The sequence below is a fragment of the Phialemonium atrogriseum genome (genome assembly GCF_030411735.1).
Source record: "Phialemonium atrogriseum strain 8032-3 unplaced genomic scaffold QBC33scaffold_8, whole genome shotgun sequence".
Taxonomy (NCBI): Eukaryota; Fungi; Ascomycota; class Sordariomycetes; order Cephalothecales; family Cephalothecaceae; genus Phialemonium; species Phialemonium atrogriseum.
Window position 1 is genome coordinate 177,058 of NW_026848145.1, and position 26,531 is coordinate 203,588.

The 26,531-nt window shown below is 54.9% G+C and overlaps 11 protein-coding genes across 11 annotated transcripts; 6 read left to right on the forward strand and 5 right to left on the reverse strand.

Moving 5' to 3' along the window:
* Positions 1–315: 315 nt before the first annotated feature.
* On the reverse strand, positions 316–1,101 carry QBC33DRAFT_577189 (kinase-like domain-containing protein; the record flags this gene model as incomplete). Its single annotated transcript, XM_060430969.1, has 3 exons — positions 316–604; positions 637–959; positions 991–1,101. 3 exons carry the CDS (start codon positions 1,099–1,101, stop codon positions 316–318), a joined length of 723 nt encoding a protein of 240 aa, XP_060284931.1.
* An 876-nt stretch (positions 1,102–1,977) lies between these two features.
* QBC33DRAFT_577190 (kinase-like protein) lies at positions 1,978–3,509 on the reverse strand (the record flags this gene model as incomplete). The annotated part of the gene is made up of 6 exons (XM_060430970.1): positions 1,978–2,195; positions 2,272–2,437; positions 2,506–2,798; positions 2,867–3,204; positions 3,284–3,387; positions 3,426–3,509. The coding sequence occupies 6 exons, from the start codon at positions 3,507–3,509 to the stop codon at positions 1,978–1,980; spliced, it is 1,203 nt and encodes a 400-aa protein (XP_060284932.1).
* A 702-nt stretch (positions 3,510–4,211) lies between these two features.
* On the forward strand, positions 4,212–8,146 carry QBC33DRAFT_448805 (L-2-aminoadipate reductase large subunit; the record flags this gene model as incomplete). The annotated part of the gene is given in 8 exon segments (XM_060424489.1): positions 4,212–4,342; positions 4,401–4,554; positions 4,610–4,700; positions 4,720–4,783; positions 4,877–5,229; positions 5,284–6,487; positions 6,544–7,375; positions 7,433–8,146. The coding sequence occupies 8 exon segments, from the start codon at positions 4,212–4,214 to the stop codon at positions 8,144–8,146; spliced, it is 3,543 nt and encodes a 1,180-aa protein (XP_060284933.1).
* A 1,404-nt stretch (positions 8,147–9,550) lies between these two features.
* On the reverse strand, positions 9,551–10,452 carry QBC33DRAFT_357500 (uncharacterized protein). The gene is made up of 2 exons (XM_060423888.1): positions 9,992–10,452; positions 9,551–9,923 (listed from the first exon to the last, which is right to left on the reverse strand). The coding sequence occupies exons 1-2, from the start codon at positions 10,235–10,237 to the stop codon at positions 9,615–9,617; spliced, it is 555 nt and encodes a 184-aa protein (XP_060284934.1). The 5' UTR covers positions 10,238–10,452; the 3' UTR covers positions 9,551–9,614.
* Positions 10,453–11,189: 737 nt separating this feature from the next.
* Positions 11,190–11,951, reverse strand: QBC33DRAFT_357398 (cytochrome c oxidase assembly factor 5). The gene is made up of 2 exons (XM_060423886.1): positions 11,797–11,951; positions 11,190–11,704 (listed from the first exon to the last, which is right to left on the reverse strand). The coding sequence occupies exons 1-2, from the start codon at positions 11,819–11,821 to the stop codon at positions 11,325–11,327; spliced, it is 405 nt and encodes a 134-aa protein (XP_060284935.1). The 5' UTR covers positions 11,822–11,951; the 3' UTR covers positions 11,190–11,324.
* Positions 11,952–12,294: 343 nt separating this feature from the next.
* On the forward strand, positions 12,295–14,414 carry QBC33DRAFT_357325 (Alpha/Beta hydrolase protein). The gene is made up of 5 exons (XM_060423885.1): positions 12,295–12,440; positions 12,514–12,593; positions 12,663–12,758; positions 12,817–13,112; positions 13,180–14,414. Exons 1-5 carry the CDS (start codon positions 12,409–12,411, stop codon positions 14,257–14,259), a joined length of 1,584 nt encoding a protein of 527 aa, XP_060284936.1. The 5' UTR covers positions 12,295–12,408; the 3' UTR covers positions 14,260–14,414.
* Positions 14,415–15,295: 881 nt separating this feature from the next.
* QBC33DRAFT_357297 (putative parasitic phase-specific protein psp-1 protein) lies at positions 15,296–16,986 on the forward strand. Its single transcript, XM_060423883.1, has 2 exons — positions 15,296–16,161; positions 16,288–16,986. The coding sequence occupies exons 1-2, from the start codon at positions 15,727–15,729 to the stop codon at positions 16,882–16,884; spliced, it is 1,032 nt and encodes a 343-aa protein (XP_060284937.1). The 5' UTR covers positions 15,296–15,726; the 3' UTR covers positions 16,885–16,986.
* A 337-nt stretch (positions 16,987–17,323) lies between these two features.
* Positions 17,324–19,522, reverse strand: QBC33DRAFT_357459 (phosphatidylinositol N-acetylglucosaminyltransferase subunit C). The gene is made up of 2 exons (XM_060423887.1): positions 18,987–19,522; positions 17,324–18,907 (listed from the first exon to the last, which is right to left on the reverse strand). The coding sequence occupies exons 1-2, from the start codon at positions 19,294–19,296 to the stop codon at positions 17,580–17,582; spliced, it is 1,638 nt and encodes a 545-aa protein (XP_060284938.1). The 5' UTR covers positions 19,297–19,522; the 3' UTR covers positions 17,324–17,579.
* A 229-nt stretch (positions 19,523–19,751) lies between these two features.
* On the forward strand, positions 19,752–20,069 carry QBC33DRAFT_557508 (uncharacterized protein; the record flags this gene model as incomplete). The annotated part of the gene is made up of 1 exon (XM_060429808.1): positions 19,752–20,069. One exon carries the CDS (start codon positions 19,752–19,754, stop codon positions 20,067–20,069), a length of 318 nt encoding a protein of 105 aa, XP_060284939.1.
* Positions 20,070–20,496: 427 nt separating this feature from the next.
* On the forward strand, positions 20,497–21,884 carry QBC33DRAFT_357302 (uncharacterized protein). Its single transcript, XM_060423884.1, has one exon. It carries the CDS (start codon positions 20,791–20,793, stop codon positions 21,832–21,834), a length of 1,044 nt encoding a protein of 347 aa, XP_060284940.1. The 5' UTR covers positions 20,497–20,790; the 3' UTR covers positions 21,835–21,884.
* A 2,274-nt stretch (positions 21,885–24,158) lies between these two features.
* On the forward strand, positions 24,159–25,596 carry QBC33DRAFT_357692 (uncharacterized protein). Its single transcript, XM_060423889.1, has 2 exons — positions 24,159–24,927; positions 25,024–25,596. Exons 1-2 carry the CDS (start codon positions 24,380–24,382, stop codon positions 25,160–25,162), a joined length of 687 nt encoding a protein of 228 aa, XP_060284941.1. The 5' UTR covers positions 24,159–24,379; the 3' UTR covers positions 25,163–25,596.
* Positions 25,597–26,531: the final 935 nt, after the last annotated feature.

Genomic DNA, 26,531 nt, shown 5'->3' on the forward strand with positions numbered 1-26,531 from the left:
TTCTTGGATGTAGTCATTCCCTCTGTTTTGCTCTATGCTTTGACCGATATAAGATGTTGTGGTGCCAGAGGCTTAAAGGTATTGGTGGAGAAACCAATTTTTATCCGCACTCACCATCTGTTAATTCATGCTTCTGACAGGCCTCGGTGATGCTAGAAAGAACCAGAATGTGATCCAAAAACATACAGTCTGTCTCTATAAACCGGCTCCTTTTGTATTCTACGTAGACAACTGCCTATCTAAGTAAAGGAACCTCAGTTGATTACGTCCTTGTCACACTTAATCCTCGTCATCATTAAAGGTCGGATTATCCAGCTAGACCCGCATTTTCTCTAGAGCAAATATGTCATGTTCCTTCTTAGAGGTGGTGTAGTCTTCGATCTGGCCGTCGATCCAACCAGTCGTGCCTCGGAACGTCCCTAGCAGCCTGCCGATCTCACGGGCCGAGTCAAAGTCGATCAGGACTGGCATTCCACCGCCGGACTCTGAGTCGTTGACCAACACGTTCGTCGGGTTGAGGTCGTTGTGTGCCCAGCCGAGTGAATGTAGGTGATGGATAGCGGACTCGAGCGCGTCTATAAACGCTTTCTTGTCAATTATCCGGCTACGTTCTTCAGATAGTCCTTCAGGTCGTACGAGTGGCAGTCCTGCACAATTCCGGTCAGGTAGCCCCTCCGGGAACAGCAGCCGTGGTACCGGATGATATTAGGATGCGGGTGTTTGGACAGAAATTCCATAGTGTATGCCTCTTCCAACAAGCTTTGGGCAAGGAGGTGTACGACTTTGTACCGTTTGAACACGTCGTACTGGGAAAGGTTGGGTCGCTTGATGAAGATGCGAACGTTGGTGGGGGGGAACAGCGGAGCCTGAGTGAGTTGTTTGGCGCCAGAACTGTCAGACAATGGCCATTCTGGAAACATCTCGCTGTCGGGGATTGGTTTGAGCGTGGCCATGACTTGCTGGAGAGAGATCTCAGGTGTAGTAGATGACATCGTCTGCGTCGACGACAGCAAACATGGTGTATTGAAATTCACGAGTCGCCGATTTGAATTCCTCAGATACGTGTGCGAAGTCAGACCATCTCGTGATCTGTGGTGTCATCATGAAGATGACGATGATGACAATAGTGGTTTGGTGGTGGTGGTGGTGGTAGTGAACGCGAAGAGTCATTGCATGTGAGATCCCTCTGTTGCTGTAGGCTTCTGCCTAATTTTGGTTCCATTTCGTTGGGAGCGGGTATTATTGACTTCCAAACCAACTCATCCTTTTCCATGAATGTGATCACAACCCGCAGAAAGCGCCATGATCCATTCTATTTTGGTCTGCCGGGCGTAACGAAAATGCCTCGGCCATCAGCGCTTCAGTCCCCCACCAAGTGTCACCTTCACTGCATCATCGCCAAATCTGGACTTCCACCCCCGTTAAGCAAAGAATGTTGCCATTGGCTCATTACGTGATTTTGCCCAGTTTGGCTCCATTCTGTTGGAGCGAAAACAGTATTCTCGCGAATGAGAACAAAGCGAAAGCTGGAGTCCCATACAGCCTCGAGGTTATGTGAGGCTCTGGCTTTCATCGGCGCTTCGTGGACAGGATCCCACCTGAGGGTGCCAGAAAAGTATAAAAAGCCATGAAGATCCTGCCCTGGGTGTAATATGGATCACCAAGGTGCTCCTTGAACTCTAGTGAATAGGCATAGGATACTCACACTCTCGCCGTAAGCCATCAGAGAACGATATTTTGGCTGACTCAACTGTAGTCTTTTCCTCTTGGCGCGCTTCTACCCAGTGCGCGCGTTTGGGGCTAAGCCAAACAAGCCTGCATCCAGCTACAGCCATTCCGGAGTCCCGCGGAGTTAAATGTTTACACTGCCCACTGCCATTTGACTAGCAGCCTTGCGAAAGCACCGGGCCGTCATCCAGTCGAGACTCTCAGATCTCAACAGGATCCGGCTCCGGCTCCATCGACCAGTCTCGTGAGCTATGACAACCCCACCCTTGCCGCGAAGTCTTCGACCCTCTCGCCCCTCAGCCAAGGATGGAAGTAGGCTTGCAGTGCAGGGAGACGTTCCTCGGGGAGCCAGTTGAGAAAGCACTCAACGAGACTGATGAAATTTTCCTTGTCTTCTCCCTCCAATGCTTTGACAAGAGACTCGAATTCCTTCTTGGGAGGCAAAGGGACAGGGCCTTGCCACTGGCCTACACAACGACAATATCAGTTAGGGCGACTTGGACGGGTGTGGTTTCCGCATCTCTTGTGTGGAGTGGCACCTACCATCCGCATTCCAATACTTGTTTGTTTCCTGGCTTCTCGAAAGAAATTCGGGCGGAGGGGGACCGAGCAGGGCCGTCATGGCTCCAAGATGATGCGCAACGTTCTGCTCCTCAGATTCCTGGTCATAGACGCGAAAGAGGCTCTCGGGTTCCAGGAGATTCCAAGCCTGGCATGGAGGGGAAACTGAATGGTCAGAATGCAGAGCCATGAGAGAGAAAGGGAGATATTCCGCACCAAGAGCCCTACACTCCACATATCTACAGCGTTTCCCCACGGCATATTGATAAGAACCTCAGGTGCTCGATATGGTACCGGCATGGCGCTGCCGGTATGTTGGCTCCCAATACGTGCTTGTCCGAAGTCACAGATAACAAGGGGCCCAGGGCCTCCTAGCATATACTGAGAGACATGTATGATAACATCGCCGACCTGCTTCCTTGCTGACGGCTCCTTAATCTCGTTCTCTTCCACAGTTGCAAGAATCGCGTCGTTGGTAAGGGCTATCAGCAAGTTGTCCGAATGAAGGTCTTCGCATTCCTGGTTAGATAGATACCTGACCTCTTCTTCCTTGAGAAGGTGATGGGTAAATACTCACCGGTGTGGACTACGCCAGCCTCATGAAGGAAGACGAGCCCCAGAAGCACCTGGTCGAGAGCTCCAGTGACAAACTGTTGCGGGAAGATACCACTTTTCTGCGTCTGTTGCAGAGTCCTCAAACTCATCTCCAGCGGCGTCATGACGAAAACGTCATCTTCACCATTGGGCCCCTCCAGCTTGAATGAATCCTCGAGCCGTCGGACATTGTCGCGACCAAGGGCCTCCTCGATGGCCTCCTCGGTGGCAGCGATGCTGGCCAGTTGCCGATAAATCAGAAGCTCTTCATTATGTTTCAGGGTATTGATATGGACCTTGAGTGTCCAGTATTTCCCATCTCTGTCAAGTAGCAGCCGAAGGTCATTGGTCATTTGGTCAATGTGACTCGCCATTAGAGTGGGAAGCAAATAAAAAGTACCTGAGATCACGGGACAGCCACACCGTCGAGGTGACGCCGTAGCCCAGCGTGGCGACTACCTGGTAACGACCCTGAATGATCTCACCAATCCGCATAGGATAGTACTCACCCGATTATAGCATGGCAGTCGCTCCTATTCCACCATTTGAGAGGGATCAATCACTTCGAAACCAGTAGTCGGAAACTCGCGAGGTCGGAGGCGAGTTGTCAGACTGTGTGTCGCCATTGCAGACCGTGGTTTTAATGCAGGTGTAACAAAGGATAGTCGAGACCGTGGAGCAAACGAAAACAAACGAAGGTGACGTCCTGCGAACATAATAACTTTGGAAAGAGCTTTTGCAAGAGTCGGCCACGTTTGTGTATCAGCTGGAAGAAAGCCGACTGGGCGCAATGTGTTTGTAGGGGGCATGAACCTCTACTACCTACTCTGGGACTACAAGGGCCGCACCTCCCATAGGGCAGACGCACTACTGGAACTGGCAGAGCAGTGGACGGCGGCAGCATCAACTCGGGATTTAAGGATTGCAAGCCGCCGCTGGCAAGGTCCCGTGACTAGGCCCGTGACAGATAGCGGTCTGGTTCCGGGGGTGTCGCATCCGTCTTCCGGCGCCCAGGCTGTGGTACTTGAGTGAGTATTCATTTGTAAGGAAGAGCGAATGTTGAACATTGGACGCAGCTGGCCCCATCCCCATCGTGAGTGTTATGTAATGACCTGTGGAGGGGAAAACGAGAATCGATGCGAAAGTTTACTGGGGGGTAATCGGTATTGCCGCGTAGTGTAATACCCTTGACCGCCTTCCAACTGCCCCTCCCGAAAGTCGGAGTCAGCGGCAGAATTTTATGTTGTGACTCTCAATTGGCAGTTGACGTCCCATTCCTCACTTCTTTCACATTGATATCTGATATCGATACCCTCACAACCGACACGATGGTCGAGCTCCCCGATCCCACGGCCGACCTTGACTGGAGCGGCTATGTCGGCGCAATCCACGAGACATTCCACAGGAACGCCCTGGCCCATCCCGACAGGCCTTGCGTGACCGAGACCAAGACTTATACGTGAGACACCCCGGATCGACCGTGATACGCCCGGTCAAGCTGCTGACGTTTGGACAAGGTCGCCAACCAGGACATTCACTTACCGCCAGATCGACGAGGCGTCCAACACCATTGCCAACTACCTGCACGAGGCTGGCATCACCAATGGAGACGTTGTCATGATCTTTGCTCACCGCTCGGTCGAGCTGGTCTGTGCCTTCATGGGGACTCTGGTGCGGCTTACTACATCCACCCCCAATGTCAAGTACGACTGACCGAGATGTTCAGGCTTCTGGAGCTACAGTAACAGTGCTTGATCCTCTTTACCCGCCGCAGAGGCAGCAGAGCGCGTACTATCCTATCCCCTCTCGCCCAAGCAGTTTGACTAACTGGAGTAGTCTATCTCGAAGTCTCCCAGCCCAAGGCCCTGATTTCCATCGGCAAGGCCATAGACGAGAATGGGTAGGTACAAATACTTGTCGTACTGGAGGCTCTCCTTGACGGGACATTGAACCCTTTATGACGTTTTCTTTACTGACAAGGGGCTACATCCAGTCCCCTTGCTCCTTTGGTACAGAAGTACATCGACGAAGAGCTATCCATCAAGACCCAGATCCCGGAGCTCCGCCTCAGCGACGCCGGCGTGCTGTCTGGTGGCGAGAAGGAAGGCGGAGATATTTTTGCCAGCGTACGAGGCAAGGCTTCGTCACCTCCCGACGTCCTTGTTGGCCCAGACTCCAATCCCACCCTCAGCTTCACCTCCGGATCTGAAGGAAAACCGAAAGGGGTGCTAGGACGTCATTATGGCCTGACAAGGTACTTCCCCTGGATGGCGAAGCGTTTTAACCTCTCGTCCGAGAGTGTGTTCGCCTGTCTCTCTGGCATCGCCCATGACCCCATCCAGCGAGGTGAGAGATGGCTTCTATCATCGTCTTACTGCCCAGTCTAACCTCGGAGGCCAGACATCATGACGCCCCTGTGGCTCGGCGCTCAGCTGCTCATCCCGGCCAAGGAAGACATCCAGCACGAGAGGCTGAGCGAATGGATGAACCTGTGGTCCCCGTCCACGGCTCACCTCACTCCTGCGATGGGACAAATCCTTGTCGGTGGCGCAACCGCCAAGTTCCCCTCCCTGCGGCACGTCTTCTTCGTCGGCGACGTTCTCACCACCCGCGACTGCAAGGCACTTCGCCAATTAGGGACTTCATGCTCTATAGTAAACATGTACGGCACCACCGAGACCAGCCGGGCAGTGTCCTACTTCGAAATTCCCTCGGCCGCAGAAGACCCGACAGCCCTCGACTCGCTCGGGGACACCGTTCCCGCAGGTTGGGGGATGCAAGATGTCCAAGTCCTCGTCGTTTCTCAAGAGGATCACACCAAGATGTGCGGCGTTGGCGAGGTCGGCGAGCTATATATCAGAGCGGCTGGCTTGGCTGAAGGTTACCTCGGCGATCCCGAGAAGAACAAGGAGAAGTTCATCGACAACTGGTTCGTCGATAACGCTAAGTGGGTGGAAGCCGATAAGGCCAACGACAAGGGCGAACCGTGGCGCCGTTTTTATAAGGCGCCCCGTGACAGATTATATCGCACAGGAGACCTTGGCCAGTATCTCCCTTCGGGAGCCGTGCGTGTGTCTGGCCGCATCGACTCTCAGGTCAAGATCCGTGGTTTCCGGATCGAGCTCAACGAAATCGATGCCAACCTGAGCGGCAGCCCCCTGATTCGAGACTGCAAGACTCTCGTTCGGAGAGATCGTAACGAGGAGCTGACGCTTGTTAGCTACATTGTTCCTGAGATTGCCGAGTGGAAGCGCTGGCTGGAGGCCCAGAATTACGAGGATGTCGAAGATGAGGGTATTGAGATGGGATCGAGTGTGGTCTACCCTAAGAGGTTCCGCCGTATGCAGGCCGAGGTGCGAGACCACCTCAAGACCCGCCTGCCGGCTTACTCGGTGCCTTCCGTCTATATTATGCTACAGAAGCTTCCTCTTAACCCGAACGGCAAGGTCGACGTCCCAAATCTGCCCTTCCCTGATGCTGCTCAGATAATAGAGGACGCCTCAGAAGAGGATCTAAAGATCTGGGAGGCCTTGTCTGAGACGGAGAAGACCATTGCCTCGCAGTGGTCGACTCTAATCCCGGGCCTCAACACCAAGACTGTCAAGTAATTATGTGGACTCAGAGCTATGCTTTACAGATCAAAGCTGACCAAAAGCCTAGGCCCGAATCGAATTTCTTCGACTGCGGTGGACACAGTCTTCTGGCCCAGCAGCTCCTCCTCAACATCCGCAAGGATTTGGGCGCTGACATCACCATCGGTGTCCTTTACGCGAACCCCACTCTCAGTGGGTTGAGCACCCAGGTGGACCGTCTGCGCAGTGGTCAGGCTGTCACAGTCGACAAGGCCGCCGAAACCGCCTACGCCAAGTCATTTGACGAGCTGGTTAACACACTGGACGCCAAGTACCAGAGCGCGGATCCAGATGCCCTGAGCCCATCGAGTGGTGCCACATTCTTCCTCACTGGTGCCACAGGTTTCTTGGGCGCCTACTTGGTCAAGGACATCCTGGACAGGGAGAACACCAAGCTCATCGCGCACATCCGTGGAGCCAAGGACCTTACTTTTGCTAAGGATCGTCTCACGAGGTCACTCAGAGGCTATGGTTTGTGGCAGGACTCATGGGCCGATAGGATTTCCTATGTCCTTGGTGACTTGTCCAAGCCCCGTCTTGGTCTTGACGATGCCAGCTGGAGGCACGTCGCCGAGACAGCGGATGTTTTCGTCCATAATGCGGCGTATGTTCATTGGATTGCTCGCTATGAGCAGATGATGCGTAGCAACGTCCTGTCTACCATCGACGCAATGAAGCTCTGCAACGAGGGAAAGCCCAAGCTATTCTCTTTCGTGTCGTCGACTTCGACTCTGGACACTGACCACTACGTTAACCTTTCTGACGAGCAAACCGCAACTGGGCGCGGAGCGGTGCTTGAGGCCGACGATATGCAGGGCAGCCGTGTTGGCCTTGGCACTGGTTATGGCCAAACCAAATGGGTATGTCGACTCATCTCATTATACAGAGTGGGGTCCCATGAAGCTAACCATTCCAAGGTATCTGAGCAGCTCATCCGGGAAGCTGGCAAGCGCGGGCTCCGGGGCGCCATTGTCCGTCCCGGATACATTCTTGGTAGCCGCCACGGCGGCGTCTCGAATACCGATGATTTCCTGATCAGGTTTTGTAAAGGCTGTGTCCAGTTGGGGGCAAGGCCATTCATCGTCAACTCGGTGAATGCCGTCCCTGTGGACCACGTCTCCAGGGTTGTCGTTGCCTCGGCCCTTAATCCCCTCCCCGGCGTCAACGTCGTCCACGTCACGGCACACCCGAGACTCCGTATGAACGAGTTCCTCTCGGCATTGAGTTACTATGGCTACAACGTCCCCGAGGTCGACTACGAGGAGTGGAAGACGCAGCTCGAGAAGTTCGTATCGGCCGGGTCCATTGAGAAGGATCAGGAGCAGAGCGCACTCATGCCGCTGTTCCATATGGTAATGTCGGATCTGCCTTCGACGACGCGTGCCCCTGAGCTTGACGACAGAAACGCCGTGGCCGTGCTCAAGGCCGACGCCGACCGCTGGACCGGCGTCGACGACAGCGCGGGCGAGGGCATTACCCGCGAGGATATCGGAAGGTATCTGCGCTTCCTGGCCGAGATCAAGTTCATGCCATGGCCGACCGGCCGGGGACGCGAGCTGCCGCCTATTGCGGCCGATATTGTCCAAGCTCAGGCACAGTGGGCAGTGGGTGGTCGTGGCGGTGTGGCTTAGAATGACATTTTTGGATCGGGGAACCATCGAATTGGTGATTCAATATGTTGGATTTCGAAAAGCTGGATATAGGGACGCACGCGCGAAAAGTACATCGGAATTGATTCATCTATTGAGACTAATTAGAGAAGATTTAGAAACGTCTCTCAAGGCTAACGGCGAAACAACCTTACATACCTAGCAAAGAATCTTGTAGCCCAAGGAGGAACTCTAAACGCCGTCTATATTTCGATCCTGGGTCCTGTTAATACGAAGCAGGCGACTAAGCTCGACGGCTACCAGGTAGTACGTAGTGCCTACTATTACTGGTCTCGATTACGTGATAATTACCTGATGGCAATTATGCCCATCTCTAAAAAGGACATTGTTTGCATGCTTCATACTGCAACATACGAAGACAAGGCGGGAACCAGTACTGGCGTTTGCTCAGGGAAAGTTGCACTAGAGTTCTAGCTATGTAGGTCCGGGAAATGCTGGCTTCCTTGTGTAGGTATTGGTGTGGTAAAACTTCTGGTACGAGGATAGTAGGAAAAAGTTGCCAATAGATACCTATTAGTTTAGTTTGGTTAATATCTGTCTGCGGTTTCTCAGAGTCCTAGCGCTTCCCATACATAAGGGGACTTGTTGGGAAATCAGGAGGCGGATAATTATATGTGCTACGTACAGCATATGTCTTTCCTTGTCTAACCTGATCGTTAAGTCGCAATACGTGTAATTAGTATTCAGACCAGGCAAGCTGCAATGTGAACGTACAGGGTATACTCTCGACTCGCCTTGGGTTTGGAAGCCCTGGTGGTCTCTTGCTTCTTAATATGGTACAGTCGGCATTCTTACAAACCTGTCTCAAGCCCTGTTAAATACGCATATCAGTGGTCACCCCGTCAAACCCTCTCAAAGTCACGAAAAGGGAACGAACAGCGCTTAACAAAGTCTCTACTTTGCAGCCTCTTATCTTTTTATATCTACTTAATTGCCGCTAGACGCCGGGATCATTTTCTCAATAAGCTCTTCTTAATAAGCTCTCCCCCAGCAGGCATCCAAGCTTGTCATATAACCCAATGCCTCTCCACAGAGGTCGCTTCCATAGCAGCCGTGTTCGGCGCAATCGAGGTACACAATGGAAACCAACTGCCCTACGTCATTGAGGAAGAGACGGTACCGGTAGATACGGGAGCCCCTGAAGTATCTGGAACTGGTTGGCAAGTGTCTGGTTGGGAACTGATCCCTATTTCAGTATTTCGATGGAGGGGCACACGCCGATTCGTCGAGGCAGGCAGGGCAGACGGCGCGACCCGAGGGAATGGTGACGATATTTGGTCACGTAATAGTTCCCACTTGTAATTATTCTCCATGTGTCCGTCTCACAAGATGCCGGTCTAAGCGCTCTCACAAGGGCAAGCCTGGTATGGTAATTCTTGTCAATCGACGTCGGCGAAAGGGTTGGAAGAAAAAAAAAAGGAAGAAGAAATCATGCAGACAAACACTTACCAAGTCTACTCGTGCTCATCACAAACATGCCACAGATACGCCTCATAGTTGGGATGTTGTTCTGCGGCAGGTTGAGCCTTTCCTCGAGGGGACCGCAGACTTGATGGCGTTGTATCAGGGCATACGACATAAAACACAGGGGCAAGAAGCTAGCTTGCTCAAAGTCGATGACGTAGATATCGCCCGCGTCGGTGAACATGAAGTTGCCCTCGTACAGGTCTGCGAAGACAAAGTGCAGGTCCGGCTCAAGCCTGACTGTAGGTGTGGCCTTCCGAATGATAGTTGCGACCTGTTCTACTCGTCAACAGACACACCCCTAAAAGCTACCACCAATAAGCAGGTAGGCTTGTGTCGTACCTTGTTTAGATGCTTCTCTAGCATGTCGACCGAGTCGTATTGGATAGGCGCTTTGTAGTCGTTAAACAGCGGGTGTCGAATGATGCCGCCTCCGTACGGTCCTGGGGCGGCGCCTTCCGAGACATAAAAAGAGAGAAACAGCCTTATAGCCTTCTCCACCATGGTATAGCAGTACTCAGACACTTCCCGAAATGACCGCCAGTCTGCCATAAGCTCTCGGAACGTCTTCCCAGAGACGTACTCCATGAGATTGTAGGTTCACTCTTCGAGTTTGACTACGCGATAGATCTCGGGAATGTGGATGCCTTGCCGGTCGCTCAGAGGCACTTTCTGTAGAGCCTCATAGGCAAACTGCTGAGTTCGGGCTCCGAATCCCTCAGCTTCATACTGTTGTGGCCGTGCTTGATGTAGATCACGGGCCGGTGTGGGGGGTACGCGAATCCGGTCACAAACCAGCCTCTCGAGTCGCAGTGCGGTTGCTGTTTAGCTAGCTCCACGATGTCGTCTTCGGTCAGGCTCTGCGCAACCTGGCGAGGCGACAGACTTGTGGACGGCTCCATCAGTATGCATCAAAACGTTGAAATCTTGTCGGCTGAACGGAGAGTAGAGCAGAATGTTTGTGATGCCCCTATAAGAGTGCCCAAAACAAAAGGAAAAACTCCAATATTTAGCTCCACTACAGGGCTGTGACCACTGAACAAGTCAGTTCAGCACTGTCCACTGCGACGGCAACAGCAACACACACTTGCGAGAGCTGACGAACAACATGTCTAGAAGCTAATGCTAGCGGATGTGCCTGACGACACAAGAGATGTGGCGGCATGGCGAGACTAAATGTCTTTTTCGCTTCTCTGTCCTGTCCCTTGGCTTCCTGACTGCCCGACCCGGATCCCGGCTTCATTTTCTGATACTGGTTGCGATTGGGACTGTACCGCACCATGCTGTGATAGTAAGGTCTATTGGGACGACGCATCCGACGACAAATCGTATTCTCGTCAGTTTTGATGCCGCCCCAACTTCGGGCTCTTAGTCTCTCTTCTATTATCCTCGGGGAGACAGGCATCAGAGCTTGAGAGACAGGCCCGTCCCGCTCCGTCACTCAACGTCAACATCAGGGGCTGATAGGGGGGTAGAGTCTCATTCTAGTTCCACTAGACCTTGCCCAATGACAGTCCCGAACTATTAAACCGTTAACGCCTCCCAATGCTTTGCTGAAGACTTGTTGTACAGGGTAAATGTAGAATGCCAGGGACAACGTTGCAGTGAGCTGGTCTCGCCCGGAGGGCCTTCATTCTCGCTTCCCCCTTCCTCCCGGTCTCCTGTTCTCGGCCTACTATGACTTTGTTCCTTTCTGGGCAGCCTCCAACTGTTTCCGGTATTTCTCGTTCTCCGCCTCTCGCCAATCCACGGGCTCCTTTTCGTTGCCGTCGGTCTCTCGCGTCGACCCCGCAAAGGCCGCCTTTCCGGCATACAGCTGGTAGCCGTCGCCGGAGCCCTCGGTCTGTTCCAGTTGCTTGAACGTGACGGGCTGGTTCCCGCGGAAGCGCTTGCGCATGTCGACCATGCCGCGCCTACACTCGCCGAAGCCCTTCTTCAGCTGCTGGCACTTCGTAGGTAGCGTTTCGGACAGGGGGCTGCGTAGACACTCGGCCGCCGTGTGACGCTGGACCATGACGCATTCGGACTCTTGGAGGCATTGCGCGAGGGCCTCTCCTTAGTAACGGGGGGAATCACGTTAGCCGCATCGTGGGGGGGAAAGGCTTTTTTTGGAGGGTGGAAGAACCCGGTGGATGGATCCTACTTACTTATTTCTTTGCATGAGCTGGGCATGTTTGACAGAGGTCCACCGTATGCATGGGATTGGCAATAGCAGCAAGACAATGATTGCTTCGTGAAGCTGCACCCTTGCCGTCGCAGTTACTTCTTCAAGTGCAGAAAGGATAATCGCTGAGCAGGCCCAAGCGTCTTATAGCGTCAATGTGATGACTCAGCAGCACTTCGAAAGAGATGGAGCTTGGCCTCAGATGCAGGGGCAACAGGGTCTTCGTTGGCTTCTGTTGGACCAGTTCTCGGCCGATCAAGCGATAAGACTATACATATTTGTCTTTTCTGTGCCTGAGAGCTGTCCTGAAGCTTATCGGGCCCATCGGACCCTGTTCTGCCACTATCTCTGGCTTGCCGAACCTTAAGGTGGAGGCTTGGCGGCCGAAGTTCACATGTGACGCACCTACATCCTTGCTTGGGATCATCGAAATGACGCCAATTGCTCCCCTCCCGACTCGTCCTGCGATGAGGCCCTATAGGCTATAGTTCTATCCTTTGGTTATACTCTTTCGACTCGACCTAAGATGAACCTGCCTTCTCCTATTGTTCGTTGACCTCATGAGGAGATATAGAGTCATCACAAAGTCGCGAAAATGCCCGTCCCTTTCCTTGGGCGGTTGAACGGGTGAGTTATCTTCAGGAGCCCACCGACTGCCCAGCTCGCTCCTTGAGGCTCTGCTGACTCTCTTTTCCTGCAGTTCCGAGTATGTCGCATTGGTCGGCTCCTTCTTCCTCGTCGGCTTCGAAGCCATCATCCGCGTCCTGACTCTCGCCCTACGTATGGCACCCCTGCCTGCCTCGAGGGAGGCTATCCCTCGGTCTTTGAACTCGCTGACTGGTGCTCTAGCTGATTCGCTTTTATCACTCTTCTACCGGGCGTCTAGGAGACTTTTCAATAGAATAGCATCACCTGCGGAGAAACGAGCCGAGGAGAGGAGTAAGCGTGCGTTTGGCAGTCCTACGAAACCCTCGACCCTAAACCCCGCTAACATCTCTGCTAGCGATATCCACCTCGATCCGCGAAACCTCCGACTTCGTCGACCTCTGCGCGTTGTACGGCTATACCGCCGAAGAGCATGTGCTTCAAACTAAGGATGGCTATCTGCTTGGCTTACATCGACTTGCCTGGAGGAAAGGGGAAGAGGACAAGAGGGTCAATTCCGGCCCTAAGAGCCTGAAGAAACGAGTCGTCTATCTCCACCATGGGCTTCTTATGAATAGCGAGGTCTGGGTGTGCCTTACTGATGCGCAGAGGGCACTGCCCTTTGTCCTTGTGAACCGCGGCTTCGATGTTTGGGTGAGTGCTCGTCGTTCGAAGGTCGAGGTCGAGTTTGTAGGAGGCTGACAGACCCCTTTTACTTTAGCTGGGCAACAACCGTGGGAATAAATACTGCAAAAAGTCGGTCCACCACTCGCCGACAAGCATTAAGTTTTGGAACTTCTCGATGGATGAATTCGCCTTCCACGACATCCCTGACAGCATAGCATATGTCCTCGATACCACGGGTCAGAAGTCGCTCTCCTACATCGGCTTCTCCCAGGGCACAGCGCAAGCCTTCGCCAGCCTCGCAGTTCATCCCAAGCTCAACGATGAGGTCAATGTGTTCATCGCCCTTGCGCCAGCCATGTCTCCGGCCGGACTGCATAACGGAATTGTCGACGCGCTCGTCAAGGCCTCACCCCAGGTCATCTTCCTCCTCTTCGGGCGACGATCCATTCTCAGCTCGGCTACCATGTGGCAATCGATCCTCTATCCGCCCCTATTCTCCAAAGTCATCGATCTGGGCCTGGGCTTCCTCTTCAACTGGAAGACGGAGAACATCAGCGCGTCCCAGAAACTCGCGGCATACCCTCACCTCTACTCCTTTACCAGCACCAAATCTGTCGTGCATTGGTTCCAGATCATTCGTAACAAGACGTTCCACATGTTTGACGATGACGTCCAACCCCCGCTGTCTCTCTCGAGTAAGTACACCAAGGTGGCCAAATACCCGACCCGCAACATCAGGACTCCCATTGTGCTGGTATATGGAGGGAGTGACTCGTTGGTGGACATCAAGGTCATGCTCCGGGAGCTGCCGAGGAAGACAGTTGCCACGGAAATCCCCCATTACGAGCACTTGGACTTCCTGTGGGCTAGGGATGTCGACTCCCAGGTGTTTCCGCACGTCTTCGACGCATTGGAAAGCTTCACCGGGGCGGAGCACACGAAGGAGGAGTACGAGCGATACCGGAGCGCGAGACACACGAGCCTCAGCGCGAGCAGCAGCTTCCGGCGATATGAGCACCGCGGCAGCGACATAGTGGAAAGCGACATCGGCTCCGCGAATACTCCCAGCAGTAGCGAACAGGCGGACGGAGATGGCATCGATATCGGTCAGAAGGGTGTCAACGGATATTCGACCAAGGGCCTAGCCCACCACGCCCGCGAAGATGAGGCCTGAGGCCCTGCAAGACGCCTCCTCGGTGAAGGGAAGGGAATGGGATCTTCCCTTGGTGCGAGTGAGCACTGCGCAGAGGCGGGGCTGAGGGTCTGTTGTTTTGGAAGGAAGGCGAAAGCCATTCCAACAGCCCCAACCTTGCAATGCCCTGGGCTGTGTCTTCCGGCGCATCGGCGCGGCGGGGGGCGAAGAATTGAACGCCGGAGCGGGGGTATTGTCTACTGTACAGCACCAATCGAGAGTCGATCTTGTATTATCATCACTACCAAATCTTGTCCCTGAATTCACACCATGGTGATCAGAAGGGGAATATATGAAATTCACAGACCGTATCCCCTGTCGGGCGCCTACTTGTGGGGATCGGATAAATGAGACTGCCATTTCGCGACATGCGTCCAGATACGGAAGAGGAAAATGCACTACGGAAGCGGCTCTGCGATTTAGTTCATCCGGCTCCTGGGCCACGTCAAATGAGAGAGACGTAGCGCAGCCAATTGCGGCTGTCACTGCTGCCAGAGAACCGGGACTTGGACCCGTAACCGAAACTCGGAGTCGGCCGATATTCTCGACCGACTTCAGACTACTGATCCTGCGGGCAGCACGCTAATACATCCATCCACTTGTTATGAGCCGCAATCGCCAGGGAATCCCCCCTGCTCTGTTTCTTGTTCTTATTCCGGTCACGCTCGGTGGCTTGAGGGAGGAGCCCGCAGCCTTCAGGGCCTGCAGTGCGACCCTGAAGCTGACCTTCCAACCTACACCCTTGTCTGAAGTTGCGTGGCCTTCCTTCCCGCGGCTCCACTGGTTGCCCCAATTGGTATCATAGGGCGAGTTGCTGGGTTGAAGGGGAAACCGTTTCCTGCATTACTGCAAGTCAAGGTCCACTCATCACATTCTTCTGCGCTCAGCCACCCTACTACGCGCAAGGAATTCATCGCTGCGCGCGGGTCTGGACCCAGTCTTAGAAGAAATTTTTACACTAAATGGGATATCTATCATACGGCGTAAATGATGCGAACCGTGAACACGAGCCATCCCTTTCAAGTTAATGCCCAGGCAGCCGCTTGTCTGGTTTCAGCTCCCCTGCGGCGTCGTCAACCTTCCTTCCACCCCAGTGACTGCTAGCTATTGATATAACGCCCTGTTCGTCCACTTGTCTTGACATTTGTAACTTCGTGTCTTTGTTCTTCAATCTTTCCTTCAGCTACCGTCGACGAGTGCTTTCATTCACCGATGTTGATATACCCTCCTATATAAAGATCTCTCGTTCCGTTCGCCCCCTTCTTCAACTTACGTAGTTCATCCCATCCTATCAGGAAACAGAGTCGTCTCGGTCATACCAGTAGGGCAGCCTCGATTTACGCACCAACCGCCATACGATAAATACCCCAAGTACGACTAGAGAACCTTCAAAACCCCCAAGACAAGTAGCACGAGTCCCGGGAAATCCGGACATCGACGCAGCCCAACATGTCGAACACCACGGCGGGCGGCAACGAGACCATCCCCTGGGGGTGGATCTGCAGCCAGCAACCCAACCTGGCGGAATGCGCAGATGTCCAAAGCTACTACCCATATCGCATATCCCTCTCCGCCAACGCAGCTTTCCTCGCCCTGTTCGCCGTCCTCCTGATCGCCTACCTGGCCACCTATGCCGTCACGCGCCGGGGCCTCGGCTTCACCGTGGCCATGGCCCTCGGCCTCATCTGCGAGGTCCTGGGCTACGCCGGCCGCGTCATGAGCTGGAAGAACCAGTGGCTCGAGGACGGTTTCCTCATGCAGATCTGCTGCCTGACCATCGGCCCGGCCTTCATGGCCGCCGGCGTGTACCTATGTCTCCGGCGGATCGTGTATGCCTTCGGCCCGGAGAACTCCCGGATCCGACCCGAGTACTACACCCGAATTGTAAGTCCTCTCTCTCTCTCTCTCTCTCTCTCTTAGCCCCCTCTTCCCCCAAATACACCACTCACCCACCCACCCACACACACACAACCGTACAAAGTGAGTCCAAGCTAACGACACTTCCCCCAGTTCATCCCCTGCGACGTCGTCTCCCTCGTCCTCCAGGCCGCCGGCGGCGGCATGGCGTCGGTGGCGTCGCACAACGGCGAGAGCGTCGACACGGGCGACAACATCATGATCGCGGGCCTGTCGTTCCAGGTGGTGACGCTGCTGGCCTTCCTCGCGTGCAGCGCCGACTTCGCGCTCAACGTGGCGCGCCGGCACCGCCGCCTCGGCGCCGCCGCCCTCGACCAGGGCGAGGCCGCCAGCCGCGTGCGCAACTCGGCGCCCTTCCGCGGGTTCGTCGCCGCCCTGGCCCTGGCCGCCGTGTGCATCTTCTGGCGGTGCGTGTTCCGCGTTGCAGAGCTGAGTAAAGGGTGGACGGGCCCCATCATGAAGAGGCAGGACCTGTTTATCGGGTTCGAGGGCGTCATGATCGTTGTTGCGAGCCTTGCCCTCGTGGTCTTCCACCCTAGCGTGTGCTTTAAGGAGATGATGGAGGGGAAGGGGGGTATTGGGAGGAAGAGGAAGGAGAAGGGTGGTGACGACGTGTTGGTCGAGGATGGGACGACGCATAAGGGCGAGCCTTCTTTTGAGACCGATGGTAATACGACAACCCCCCAGTAAGACGAGGGGGCTAGGGTGGATGGAATCGGGGGATGCCATCTAGTTAGATGGAGCTTCGAGTGTTGACGGGTTGGGGCATCCCTTCATTGGAGAAGCAGTAGTAGGCTTGTTTCTCTTGGTTTATACTTACATTCAGACCGATAGTTCCAGCGCTTTCTCTCCTCCCATCTACCACAACCAATAATACCCAGACATTTCCCAGCATGACCCTTCCCCGTCGCCACCCTAGGTGGGAAAGGGCTCAAAGACCCCTTCGGCCTCAGACCTCGACGCCCACACCGGACTCCCCCCGCCTTAGACGCCGTAGTCGCCGCCATCCACGACCCATAGCCCGGAGCCCCGGAAGTGTTGCGAGGGCAAGTCTGAGTGTGCATAGGGTCCCGCGACGACGTGCCTTGGAGATAGGGCATAGTCCTGGCACCTTTTCTGGTCCGGTTCGGGATCTTATGATAGCAACAGATCCGGGAACAGCCAGCAAAGAAGCCATCCCCAAAAAGGCCCTTGCCTCGTCGCCACAATGGAACCGCTCTTGAACCACCATTATGTTGAGCGCAGTACCACCAAACTACTGGCGCTCGGTGACGGTGTGAAGGACGCCAGAGACAGAGCCGGGTTCCGAATAAGGACTTGAATTCTTTAGTTATATATACAACGGCTGGGCATCCTCATTAACCAGCCACATAAATCAGCATAAATCAGTCGTCGTCCCAGTGCCTCCTACTGATAATAATGGGCCGCGCCGGGTCCCACGGCCCGTATATCTCGTTCTTGTACTTCTGCAGGCCGATAAGCCACCAGCTGCAACCCCCCATGGCGACGGCGGCGATGAGGCATCCAACGACCATGCCCAGCAGCCCACTGCGCCAGGGCCAGGCATTCTCGTCGCCGCCGAGGATCATGCCAACCCCGCCGCCGGCGCCCAGGACCAGGAGGACGGTGAGGACGACGTGGTACCTCCAGCTCCGGTGGCGGGCGTAGCGGCGGAAGACGGGGAACAGGCCAAACACCTCGATGCTGAACATGGTCAGGCTGAACACCTGGCCCGTCGAGGGCAGGCGGCTGGCGAGCACGGTGGAGGCCATGAGGGCGGCGTTGGTGGACAGCGACGCGACGGGGAACTTGTACACCCCGGCCCAGGCGCCCGAGTAGTCGAAGAAGAAGATGTTGATGGTCAGCAGCCAGAAGGACATGGCCCAGATGCTGTCCGAGGAGGTCGACCGGGTCAGCGACTTGAGGATCGGCGAGAGCGCCAGGAGCGTGAAGTAGATCAGCACGGCGGACTTGATGGTGCTCAGCCGCAGGTGCGTGCGGCCGCCGCCGCCGAGCGAGGCGGAGGCCGGGCGGCGCGTGTGCTGCCCCGCAAGGGTGTCCGCACCGGAGGCGGCGCCGCCTCGGGCCGGGGAGTTGCTCATCTGTGACATGGCGGATTGGAGAGAGCTGGCAGAGGCGGAATGGGCGTGCCTCGCCGGCAACAGATTGCTGCTGTTGGAGAGGCTTTGACCGCCCGATGATGGTCTCCGGGGAGAATAGTTGTTGTTGTTGCTGTTGTTATCGTGTGATAGTCCTGGTGTGAGCGCCAGGTTGGAGGTAGAGCTCGCCGCCGATGTGAAGTTGGAGACGCTCTGGAAACTCGGCGTGCTCATATTCAGGTGCTGGCTCGAAGCCCCCAGACCAGTATCTTGTCGACGGGAGGGGTGGAAGTCGCTGTGGTTCCTGCCGGCGCCGATACTCCTGGTCTTAGCGAGGCCATCGACATTGCCGTCCTCGGCTCCTTGCCCGACCCACCAGTCCCAGAGCAGCCAGCCGATAAAGGTGGCGAAGCTTCCCCAGCCGACGACGGAGACGGGGCTCACGCGCTCCTGGAAGATGCCGACGAAGCAGACCACAAAGATGATGACGGAGCAGACGTGCTGCACGATGACGGTGGAGTCGGCGACCAGGGGCCAGAAGTCGTAGGGCTGTAATCGAGGATTTCGCTGGAGGTTTTCGAGGAAAGTGGCTTGGTCCGTGTAGTTATCGGGATCTACGAGAGAAGATTCGAGTTAGAATGGGAAAGGCTGCCGTGATCGACAGATGGCACTGATGGCATGCAGGGGACTCACACGACTGCTTCACCCAGAGCAGCTTCTGGAAACGTTTGCGCCGCCTGCTCCGGCTCCGACTCCCGGTTTTGCGACGGAGCCTACCCGGTCGCAGCTCGTTCCCCGACGCATTGCCGGCGGTGTCAAAGGCGGAGGGCCGGCGCGGGGGCGAGGCGGCGTTGAAGGCGTCCTCTGGAGCCAGGTGTGATGGGTCGGCACGGTGGTGGAACTGGAGGCTCGCGGGCACAGTCGAGGAGCGGACGAGGGGAGGCAGCGAGCTCTCGATGTCGGAGGAGACTGCTGACTGCTGTAGAGCCGATGGTGGGGCCATTGATCAGAGAGGCTCTTCCTTCTCCCATGCGCGAGGCTGTGTCGCGGAGTGTCGTGTATTCGCGCAGACCGTTGCGCCCGCCGGATTGGACATGTACTACTATGTGGTTCGGGGTTCGGGGATTTTGGCTTGGCTCTACAGACAGGCTCGATTTAGAGAGTGTCGGGTTAAAATGAGTGGGGCAATCCTAAAGCCCCGAATAAGAAAACTGGGCGCGCTAAATTAGCACGTCGCGTCGTCTTCAGCTCTAAGAGACTACTAACTAATGACGTCTCGTATGCCTTTGAATAATGAGCAGTGTCACCGGAGCGCCAAAACTGAGACAGCAAGTGAGATACGGGATGAGATACGCGACTCCGAGTATACAGGCTCAAGCGATGACAAAACTGCAGGTTGTTGCTCCTTGTTTTAACTGTTACTGACTCTCGAGCTAGCACTCGTTACCCGGGAATCCAATGCCTATGACGTCCAGTCCCGTGTCTGATGACAACGCCGAGAACGACTCCGACCACAGCTCCTACGATAGTTCTGCCATCTCTGTTGATGGTGATTCAGACGGCGATTCAGAAGATTCCGATTTTGCGCCGGATGAGCTGGGCATCTACACTGGCCCTGAGACAGATGCCGTCTTGGCCCAAAGTCACGCGCACTGGCACAATGCCCTGCGAGCCGCCCAGTCAGCACGTCCTGGTCAGTTCCCTGACAATGCGTTCGATCTCAAGGGGCTGCTCCTCTGCGTACCAGCCTTGCCAGACTCTATCCGAGCGACGTAACAAAGCTTACGGGTCATTCTACTTGGGTGAACCTGGACCATTTGTGACCCCTGCGAGAAAAGATGGAGAATCCCCGCCATGTGTATCTTCGGAGCAGCAGTCCTCTAAGAGTCACCATATCATCCGTGCCTAGCTTCCAGGTATGGAACTGCTCGCAGAATAATGGCATTGCTCTGCTTGTTCTTGGTTGGGCGTATATCTTGAACGCTAGTCTCTGTGAAAGACAGAACCTCGCCCTATAGATTAGCACACATAGCCTGGGACATAGCCTGGACAAGACCACTGCTTCCCAGCGAATCCATCCGACGCCTCTTAGCCTTAGTTTCGCGACACCGGAAGAACTTGCGTGGTGGAAGGCCATCACTGCCTGGAAGACTACATTCTCAACCAAGGATGGCCAATTCTTACCTTGGTCGGTTGTAATTGGAACCTTGGCGCCCTTGGCATTGTTGGCAAGTGTGAGAGGTTAACCTCTGCCAAGCTCCCGACAGCCAGCCAGGCTGCAACCTACCTGGCAAGGTTTTGCGCAGCTTATAATCTGGGCGATCAGTGTTCAGCCGCACTAGCTGCAGCTCTTTGCTTCTCAATACACACCTCCCAGGGCGGACAGGGGAGATTTGTCGCACTTCCACGACCACAATTTTCGCCTGGTTATGTCGCCTCAGTAACCACTTTGAGCTGTGATACTCTGCCGGATTTCGAGCTTATAAGTTACTATCTGATGCTGGGACTGGACGAAAATGTGTTGACCGCCATTCTGGAAAGCGTGCTGTGGGAGCCCGATGTCCCAAGTAACCACACTGGACAGTGGCTCTGGCCGCTTCGAACCATACTCGGCCCCGTTATGGAGGCAAAGGACCACGAGCTTCTCGCGAAACTTTTCTCACCCACCGAGGCGGCTCCCCTGTGGCTCGGCACCATGATTGGCGGCGGATACCCTATCTTGCTTCGTACCATCGACTACTCGAATTGTTTTGCAGGAAAGACTCTTGATCCTGCTGCCTGGACTGGTATTGCACGGTCCTTTCTGGCTCTACACTCGCCAGGGCTGTATATGCAGAATGGGGCAATCTCCAGGTCAGATGTGTGGCGTCTGCGTCGCGACTGCCAGCATGTATACGACAAGTATGAGGAAGACTATACACGTGAACCCATGTGCGGTTGGCGTCCTTTCGGAACCATGCCTCTTGAAGACGTTGAAATAGATCTTCACGATCACCTGCTCTGTTCCCACGAGTGGGTCTACAAGCACTGGACCTGGCTTCACAACTTTGCGATAGACACCGGACGCTCCCCAGCAGGGGGACCGCGTTTGATGGTCGAACGACCTGGGCAGACTGACAAGACTGAAGATCCAGCCCTATGGCATACTAATCAGTATCGAAGTCGGGGAGATGCCAAGGCCATCCGAAGCATCTCCCGACACCATACCGAATGGGTGTTCAAGTGGTGCGGCAACCAGGTCGAAAAAGGTTTCACTGGTCATGTTATCCCGCCTTGCCACTATTCTCGGGTACCACCACGCAGCACAGACAGCCGCATCGGGCGGGTAGACATGGCAAGGATATGCGACTATAGACCTGGGCGCTGTCTCGGAAATCGAGTTGGATGCAGAAGACGTAGATTAAACCAATTGTCGTGCCGTTCGGTTGTAAGGAAGGGGGATGCTGATGAGGTCCCACCATGGGCTTCTCTGGAGAGCCGCCTCCTGCTCTTGCTCAATCAGACTCGCAATCCGCCCCTTGAGACCGATTGGTCAGATTAGCCAGCGGAAATGCAGCTCGACAAGCTCTGTCAACGTAACATAACGGATAAGTCCGTCTAAGTCCTTATCCTAATGTGAGACAGCAAGATGTAAATTACCTCACCATCTTCGGACAAATAGAGAGACAATGGGGGGGAAAGGAAAAAGAAGAATAAAAATTGTAAGCGTCTCTTTGAGTAAGGTACCTAGCATGTCATCCTTCTGTGAGGAAGTTACACCAGTGAATAACCACAGGTGGAAGGATGCTACTTACACTTCCCTTGCAGCCCGCCTCTTTAATTTTGATTGGTTGAAAAATTGGAAGAAAGTTTGGATCCAATCAATTACTGTATACTGCATAGTAGTATATTTTCATTGCGATAGTGCGGGGCGCACCTTGCCAAAAGCTTATTAGGTATTGTGCCGCAGCAAATTACCCTTTCCGCGATACGAATCGCCAAATTGATAGAACACAGGTTTTAAGCCGATCTCAAGAACATTCCAAATGCGCGATGGCAGATCAACCCCAGGCTTGGCATGCGCGGAACCACGCCCTGGTCACGCCCTGCCTGTGCAATCACAATTGCCATCCGGCATGGTTAAGTACCTCCCCACCCCTCATTTCCTGAGGCGCAAAGGCGGCAGGCATGTAACATACCTGTCTCACGGGCTTGGGATTGAAGCGTAGAATGTTGGATCCGGGATATTATTCGTCTCCTCCCCTGGATCTGATCTACCCACCACGCTGCGCCATTTTGCAGGTTCAATTAATCATTGGACTCCTTCGCCAAGGACATCCGCCACCACGCAGGATCGCCCGCCGAAGCTTCTTCATTGTTTCCAGGTACAACTACCGACCTATCTCTGTAGTGGGTAGCGGAGGGGTAGGTAAGCACGGTAAGGTAGCTTACAGGGGGTCGCCGCACGCGGTGTGCGATGAACCAGGACTTTCCCAAGATAAAACTCCCGAGGCAAAAAAGGACGGCGACAATGCCTGCGTTGCGCAGGCAGTCGGTCTAGATCACCATAACCTCGGAGCTATTTACACATCACGCAGCAAGCAGGCTAGGCGCTTTCAAGTCTAACGCCCATGGTGCGAATGGTGCGATGGGGTACACAAATTAACTCACCCAAAAACCCCACGTGGGGACGAGAACAGAGGGCATCTTCAATTTGTCAAAGCCAGGCAGTTGGGACCAGTGTGAGTGTCTTGTTGATCGTCGAAAGCTCCACGAATGAACACCTTCGAATCACCCACGGAACAGGGTCCTCGAAACTAACTGCTTCCTTCTATGTTTGGTTGCTTGGCAAGTTAGGCACGCGTCATCCACACAGCATTTTCCGCGCGTTCCTGTGGCTTGGAATGGGGGTGGTGGACAGCAGTACCCCCCTGTATAGAATGTGGTTTTATCGTATTGTTAGAAGGGGGCTGGGGGTGTTCACGGCTATTAAACCTTTGCAAGAGCGCCGGACATACCATATCTTGAGCGCGGCGGGGACCAATAAGGTTTTGGTCTTTCTTTGAACCCCGACAGTTGTAGGTGTTTCAGGGGTGGTCAGGGAAGTTTCCGTCGTTTACCAAGTACCTAGAGACAACCCGCGCGCAGGCGACGATGAATGTTTGGGAAGACGCGGGCGAAGGGCGCTATGACGCCAGGGCGATACGATGACAGACCCTGCAAGCCTTGCCACATCCCAGAGTTGCACTAGCATAGTAGAATGGAGCTATGGGCCCAGACTCCCGTCGCCAGCACTTGGGGCGTTTTGAGGAAGGATGGGCAGAAGAGGGGGATAGACAGGGGGCACAGACGTCAGAGTGATTCCCCAATGGAACATATATACGACGGACCCAGGAAGGGAATTCACGATGATTTGGGGCGCCATGTCTTCCATCCCGTCGTCCGATTTCCCCCATCCCGTATTCCGTCGTTGAATTTGCCCATTAAAGACTTCCATTGTTCGCCCACCCTCGGCCGCCATCGATTACCAGCGGAGGCACCTACCCTATTTGGCCTGCAGAGCAAAATACGCCTCTGCATTGGTTCCGTTACTTTCCCGGAACTGCTTAGGGCAGAAAGTTCCAGGCCTCTTCCGGCCCTACGACCTCGCGCCGAGTTGCCCTGAAGCATACCTACTTCTGGTTGGACCCCCAAGTCACGCCGATCACAGGGGGAGAGCCGCCCTACGAGTACACTACAGAGGTGTATATTGCATATAACCCTCGTAGCTTCGCCCTCGCGAACCCTTGCCATCCTCGGTTTTAGCCTGCATTCCTCTCTGTCGCATATTGCCAGACAGGCGGTCCAGACCACCTAAGACAGCGGCATATAAACGGACGCCTATATAATAGGTTCCCACCACATATACTCCGGGCCCCAGGTCTCGTGCTCGACATTGCTCCTCCCGCCAAGCCTTAAAGACGAGCATCGCCAGCCAGTTATTTGATTTTGGCGAAACTGCTTGTCTTTCTGTGCCTAAACACCGCCAAAGGAAAAGAGTCCACAGCGCGAGGCGTCACATTACCCATCAGCAACACAACCACATCCACCCCCCCTCCGCCGTCAAAATGAGGTCAACCACTGCCATACTCTGTTTCTACCTGGCATCCTGGGCATCATGCACGCCCATTCCTCTCGTCCTCGTCGACAACCTCGAAGCAGTCACCCCCGCTGCGCACCCACCAGCCCCTATCGCATTAACAAGGCCAGAGCAAGCCATCCCCAAAGTCCTCATCGTGGACCCTCTCGACGCCCCCTCCGAGGAGCCAATCGACAACCACCCGATCACCCCCTCCAGGACGGCCTCGCCGACGGCGGTCCTGGCGTCGCCGCAGCCCGTGGTGACGTCGTACCTTCTCTCGCTCGCCCGGCTGGGCTTTGGCAGGCGGTTCCAGGCGTTCTACGCCGCGCAGTTCCAGTCGGACGAGGACGAGTACGCGTCGTCGTCGTCGTCGTCGTCGATGGACGTGGCCGATTCGGGGGCGCCCTGGGCGAGCATGGCCAGCTACTACCCCACCGTCACAAGGGAACGGGGCGACGTGCTCGCCATCAGCCTCGTCGCCATCTTCCTGTTCTTTGTTGTCGTCGTGGAGGCGTGGTCTGCCGTCTCGGACAGGTGAGATGGCCCCTTGCCCTGCCCTACGCCCCTTTCCCTACCTACTCACCTTACCAAAATTGCTGTTGAGTTGCTGACATGTCATCCACCGTACAGAGCAAGGGGCGCTTTCTCGAGGCGTGGTCCAATCCACCTAAAGGAGGGGTTCAGCAGCCGGGCGCTGTCGATCCGGGCGGACGAGAGCGATGCGAGGCCATTCCCAACGAGTGAAAAGTCGGGGCCGATAGATGTCTAGCCCCCGGGGAGGCGCACAGCATGGCGCGACGCCATGCTCGAGTTGCATTTCGATTGGGTGTTCAACGGAGTTCGATGGTACGGTCTGGAGTGTGTGCTACGGTGTTGCGTCGCATCGCGGGTGTTCGGTTCGAATTGCGCGGCGTTCTTTGGAGCTTCTTGGCTTGAGGATTGGTTACATACAACCAAAGAGAGGGGGATGAATGTTACCACGAGCGAGCATCTGTAAGAGGGCGCTGACAGCGAGCCCCGTGTGCTTTTTTTGGTTAGCTTGAAGGCTTGGCAACTTGGCAAATGCAAGCCATCGCCAAAGTCGGTCGATATGGGCCTGGGCTTGACGGGGCCGGATTAATACAATTGTCTCTGTGGACTTTGAGGATGAGCTCTCATTCTACACTAGAATCCAATCCCTCGAAGTGCTTCCTCTCGTGATCTTGCTAGGAGCCTAGCGTCATCGGGCATGTCCGGGAGTACCTGACCAAAAGTCTTGGCATCTTAGTTCCGTGCAAATAAACCTGCTATTGGCCAGCCGCTGTTGACTGCTTGACCTGTGACCTCCTACGCCTCCTATCTCGGTATGCCCGTCAACAGAGCCTCCCTCCCCGCCGGGCCCGCCCGGAATACGGAGTTTTATACACTACTAGCGACCTACCTAGAGCATCTCCAAGCCCTCACAGCCTCCAGCGGAGGACCGCGAGACGTCATAGCCCCAGTTTATTATCCCTTCAAAGTAGGAAATCCAGGTCTTTTTCGGAGTTTCGGCCATTCGAGATGGGGTATTTGTCGAGTGAGCCTGTTGGCCAAGCCATGAGCCACCTAGCTGCTGCTTTGGTGCCGCAGTGGCGCCCATCGATCGCTGCATTTCAGTGATCGTCTCTGAACACTAGGTATGGTGTGGATTAGATAGGGTAGGTCATGCTCATTACATAACGGGCATCAATCGATCAGTGGCAGGGGGTGAGGACATTAGGATGCCTATCCAACACCCTCATTGGTCTGGAGACCTGAATGAGGCAGCAAAAAGCTGCAGGAGCTTTTCCCACCCAGGAACCAGAGAGGGGTCAGTTTCATGCATTTGAGTCCAGGATTGAGCTCATGCGCGCAGCCTCGTCAGCCCAACCACCCTAGTACAACTTCATACATCAATAGACCATTCCCTTTCATCATTTTCTTCTTTTTTTCTTCGCTTCTTCTTCCTCCCTCCTCCTGCCTCAAGCCGTGGGTTCCCCCTTCTCATTGTTACCTCCTCAAGCCGACTTGTAAACCCGGCTCCTAGCGAAACCATTCCCCCAGCCCCATCCTTCTTCTCAGCGGGGAACCTTCCATTTCATTCAATTCAGGGCTGCCTACCCCGCAGTGCCCGCCTTGTG

Bases quoted from the DNA above. Each gene is read 5' to 3' on its own strand.
- QBC33DRAFT_357692 (XM_060423889.1), top strand. From the start codon at position 24,380: ATGAGGTCAACCACTGCCATACTCTGTTTCTACCTGGCATCCTGGGCA. The intron at 24,928-25,023 runs GTGAGATGGCCC...TCCACCGTACAG, and splicing joins TGGTCTGCCGTCTCGGACAG to AGCAAGGGGCGCTTTCTCGA.
- QBC33DRAFT_357297 (XM_060423883.1), top strand. From the start codon at position 15,727: ATGTCGAACACCACGGCGGGCGGCAACGAGACCATCCCCTGGGGGTGG. The intron at 16,162-16,287 runs GTAAGTCCTCTC...CACTTCCCCCAG, and splicing joins CCGAGTACTACACCCGAATT to TTCATCCCCTGCGACGTCGT.
- QBC33DRAFT_357325 (XM_060423885.1), top strand. From the start codon at position 12,409: ATGCCCGTCCCTTTCCTTGGGCGGTTGAACGG. The intron at 12,441-12,513 runs GTGAGTTATCTT...CTTTTCCTGCAG, and splicing joins TTCCTTGGGCGGTTGAACGG to TTCCGAGTATGTCGCATTGG. The intron at 12,759-12,816 runs GTGCGTTTGGCA...CATCTCTGCTAG, and splicing joins AGCCGAGGAGAGGAGTAAGC to CGATATCCACCTCGATCCGC.
- QBC33DRAFT_357302 (XM_060423884.1), top strand. From the start codon at position 20,791: ATGCTGGGACTGGACGAAAATGTGTTGACCGCCATTCTGGAAAGCGTG.
- QBC33DRAFT_357459 (XM_060423887.1), bottom strand. From the start codon at position 19,296: ATGGCCCCACCATCGGCTCTACAGCAGTCAGCAGTCTCCTCCGACATC. The intron at 18,908-18,986 runs GTGAGTCCCCTG...CTTCTCTCGTAG, and splicing joins GCTCTGGGTGAAGCAGTCGT to ATCCCGATAACTACACGGAC.
- QBC33DRAFT_357398 (XM_060423886.1), bottom strand. From the start codon at position 11,821: ATGCCCAGCTCATGCAAAGAAATAA. The intron at 11,705-11,796 runs GTAAGTAGGATC...CCCGTTACTAAG, and splicing joins CAGCTCATGCAAAGAAATAA to GAGAGGCCCTCGCGCAATGC.
- QBC33DRAFT_357500 (XM_060423888.1), bottom strand. From the start codon at position 10,237: ATGGAGTACGTCTCTGGGAAGACGTTCCGAGAGCTTATGGCAGACTGG. The intron at 9,924-9,991 runs GTACGACACAAG...CGAGTAGAACAG, and splicing joins TAGAGAAGCATCTAAACAAG to GTCGCAACTATCATTCGGAA.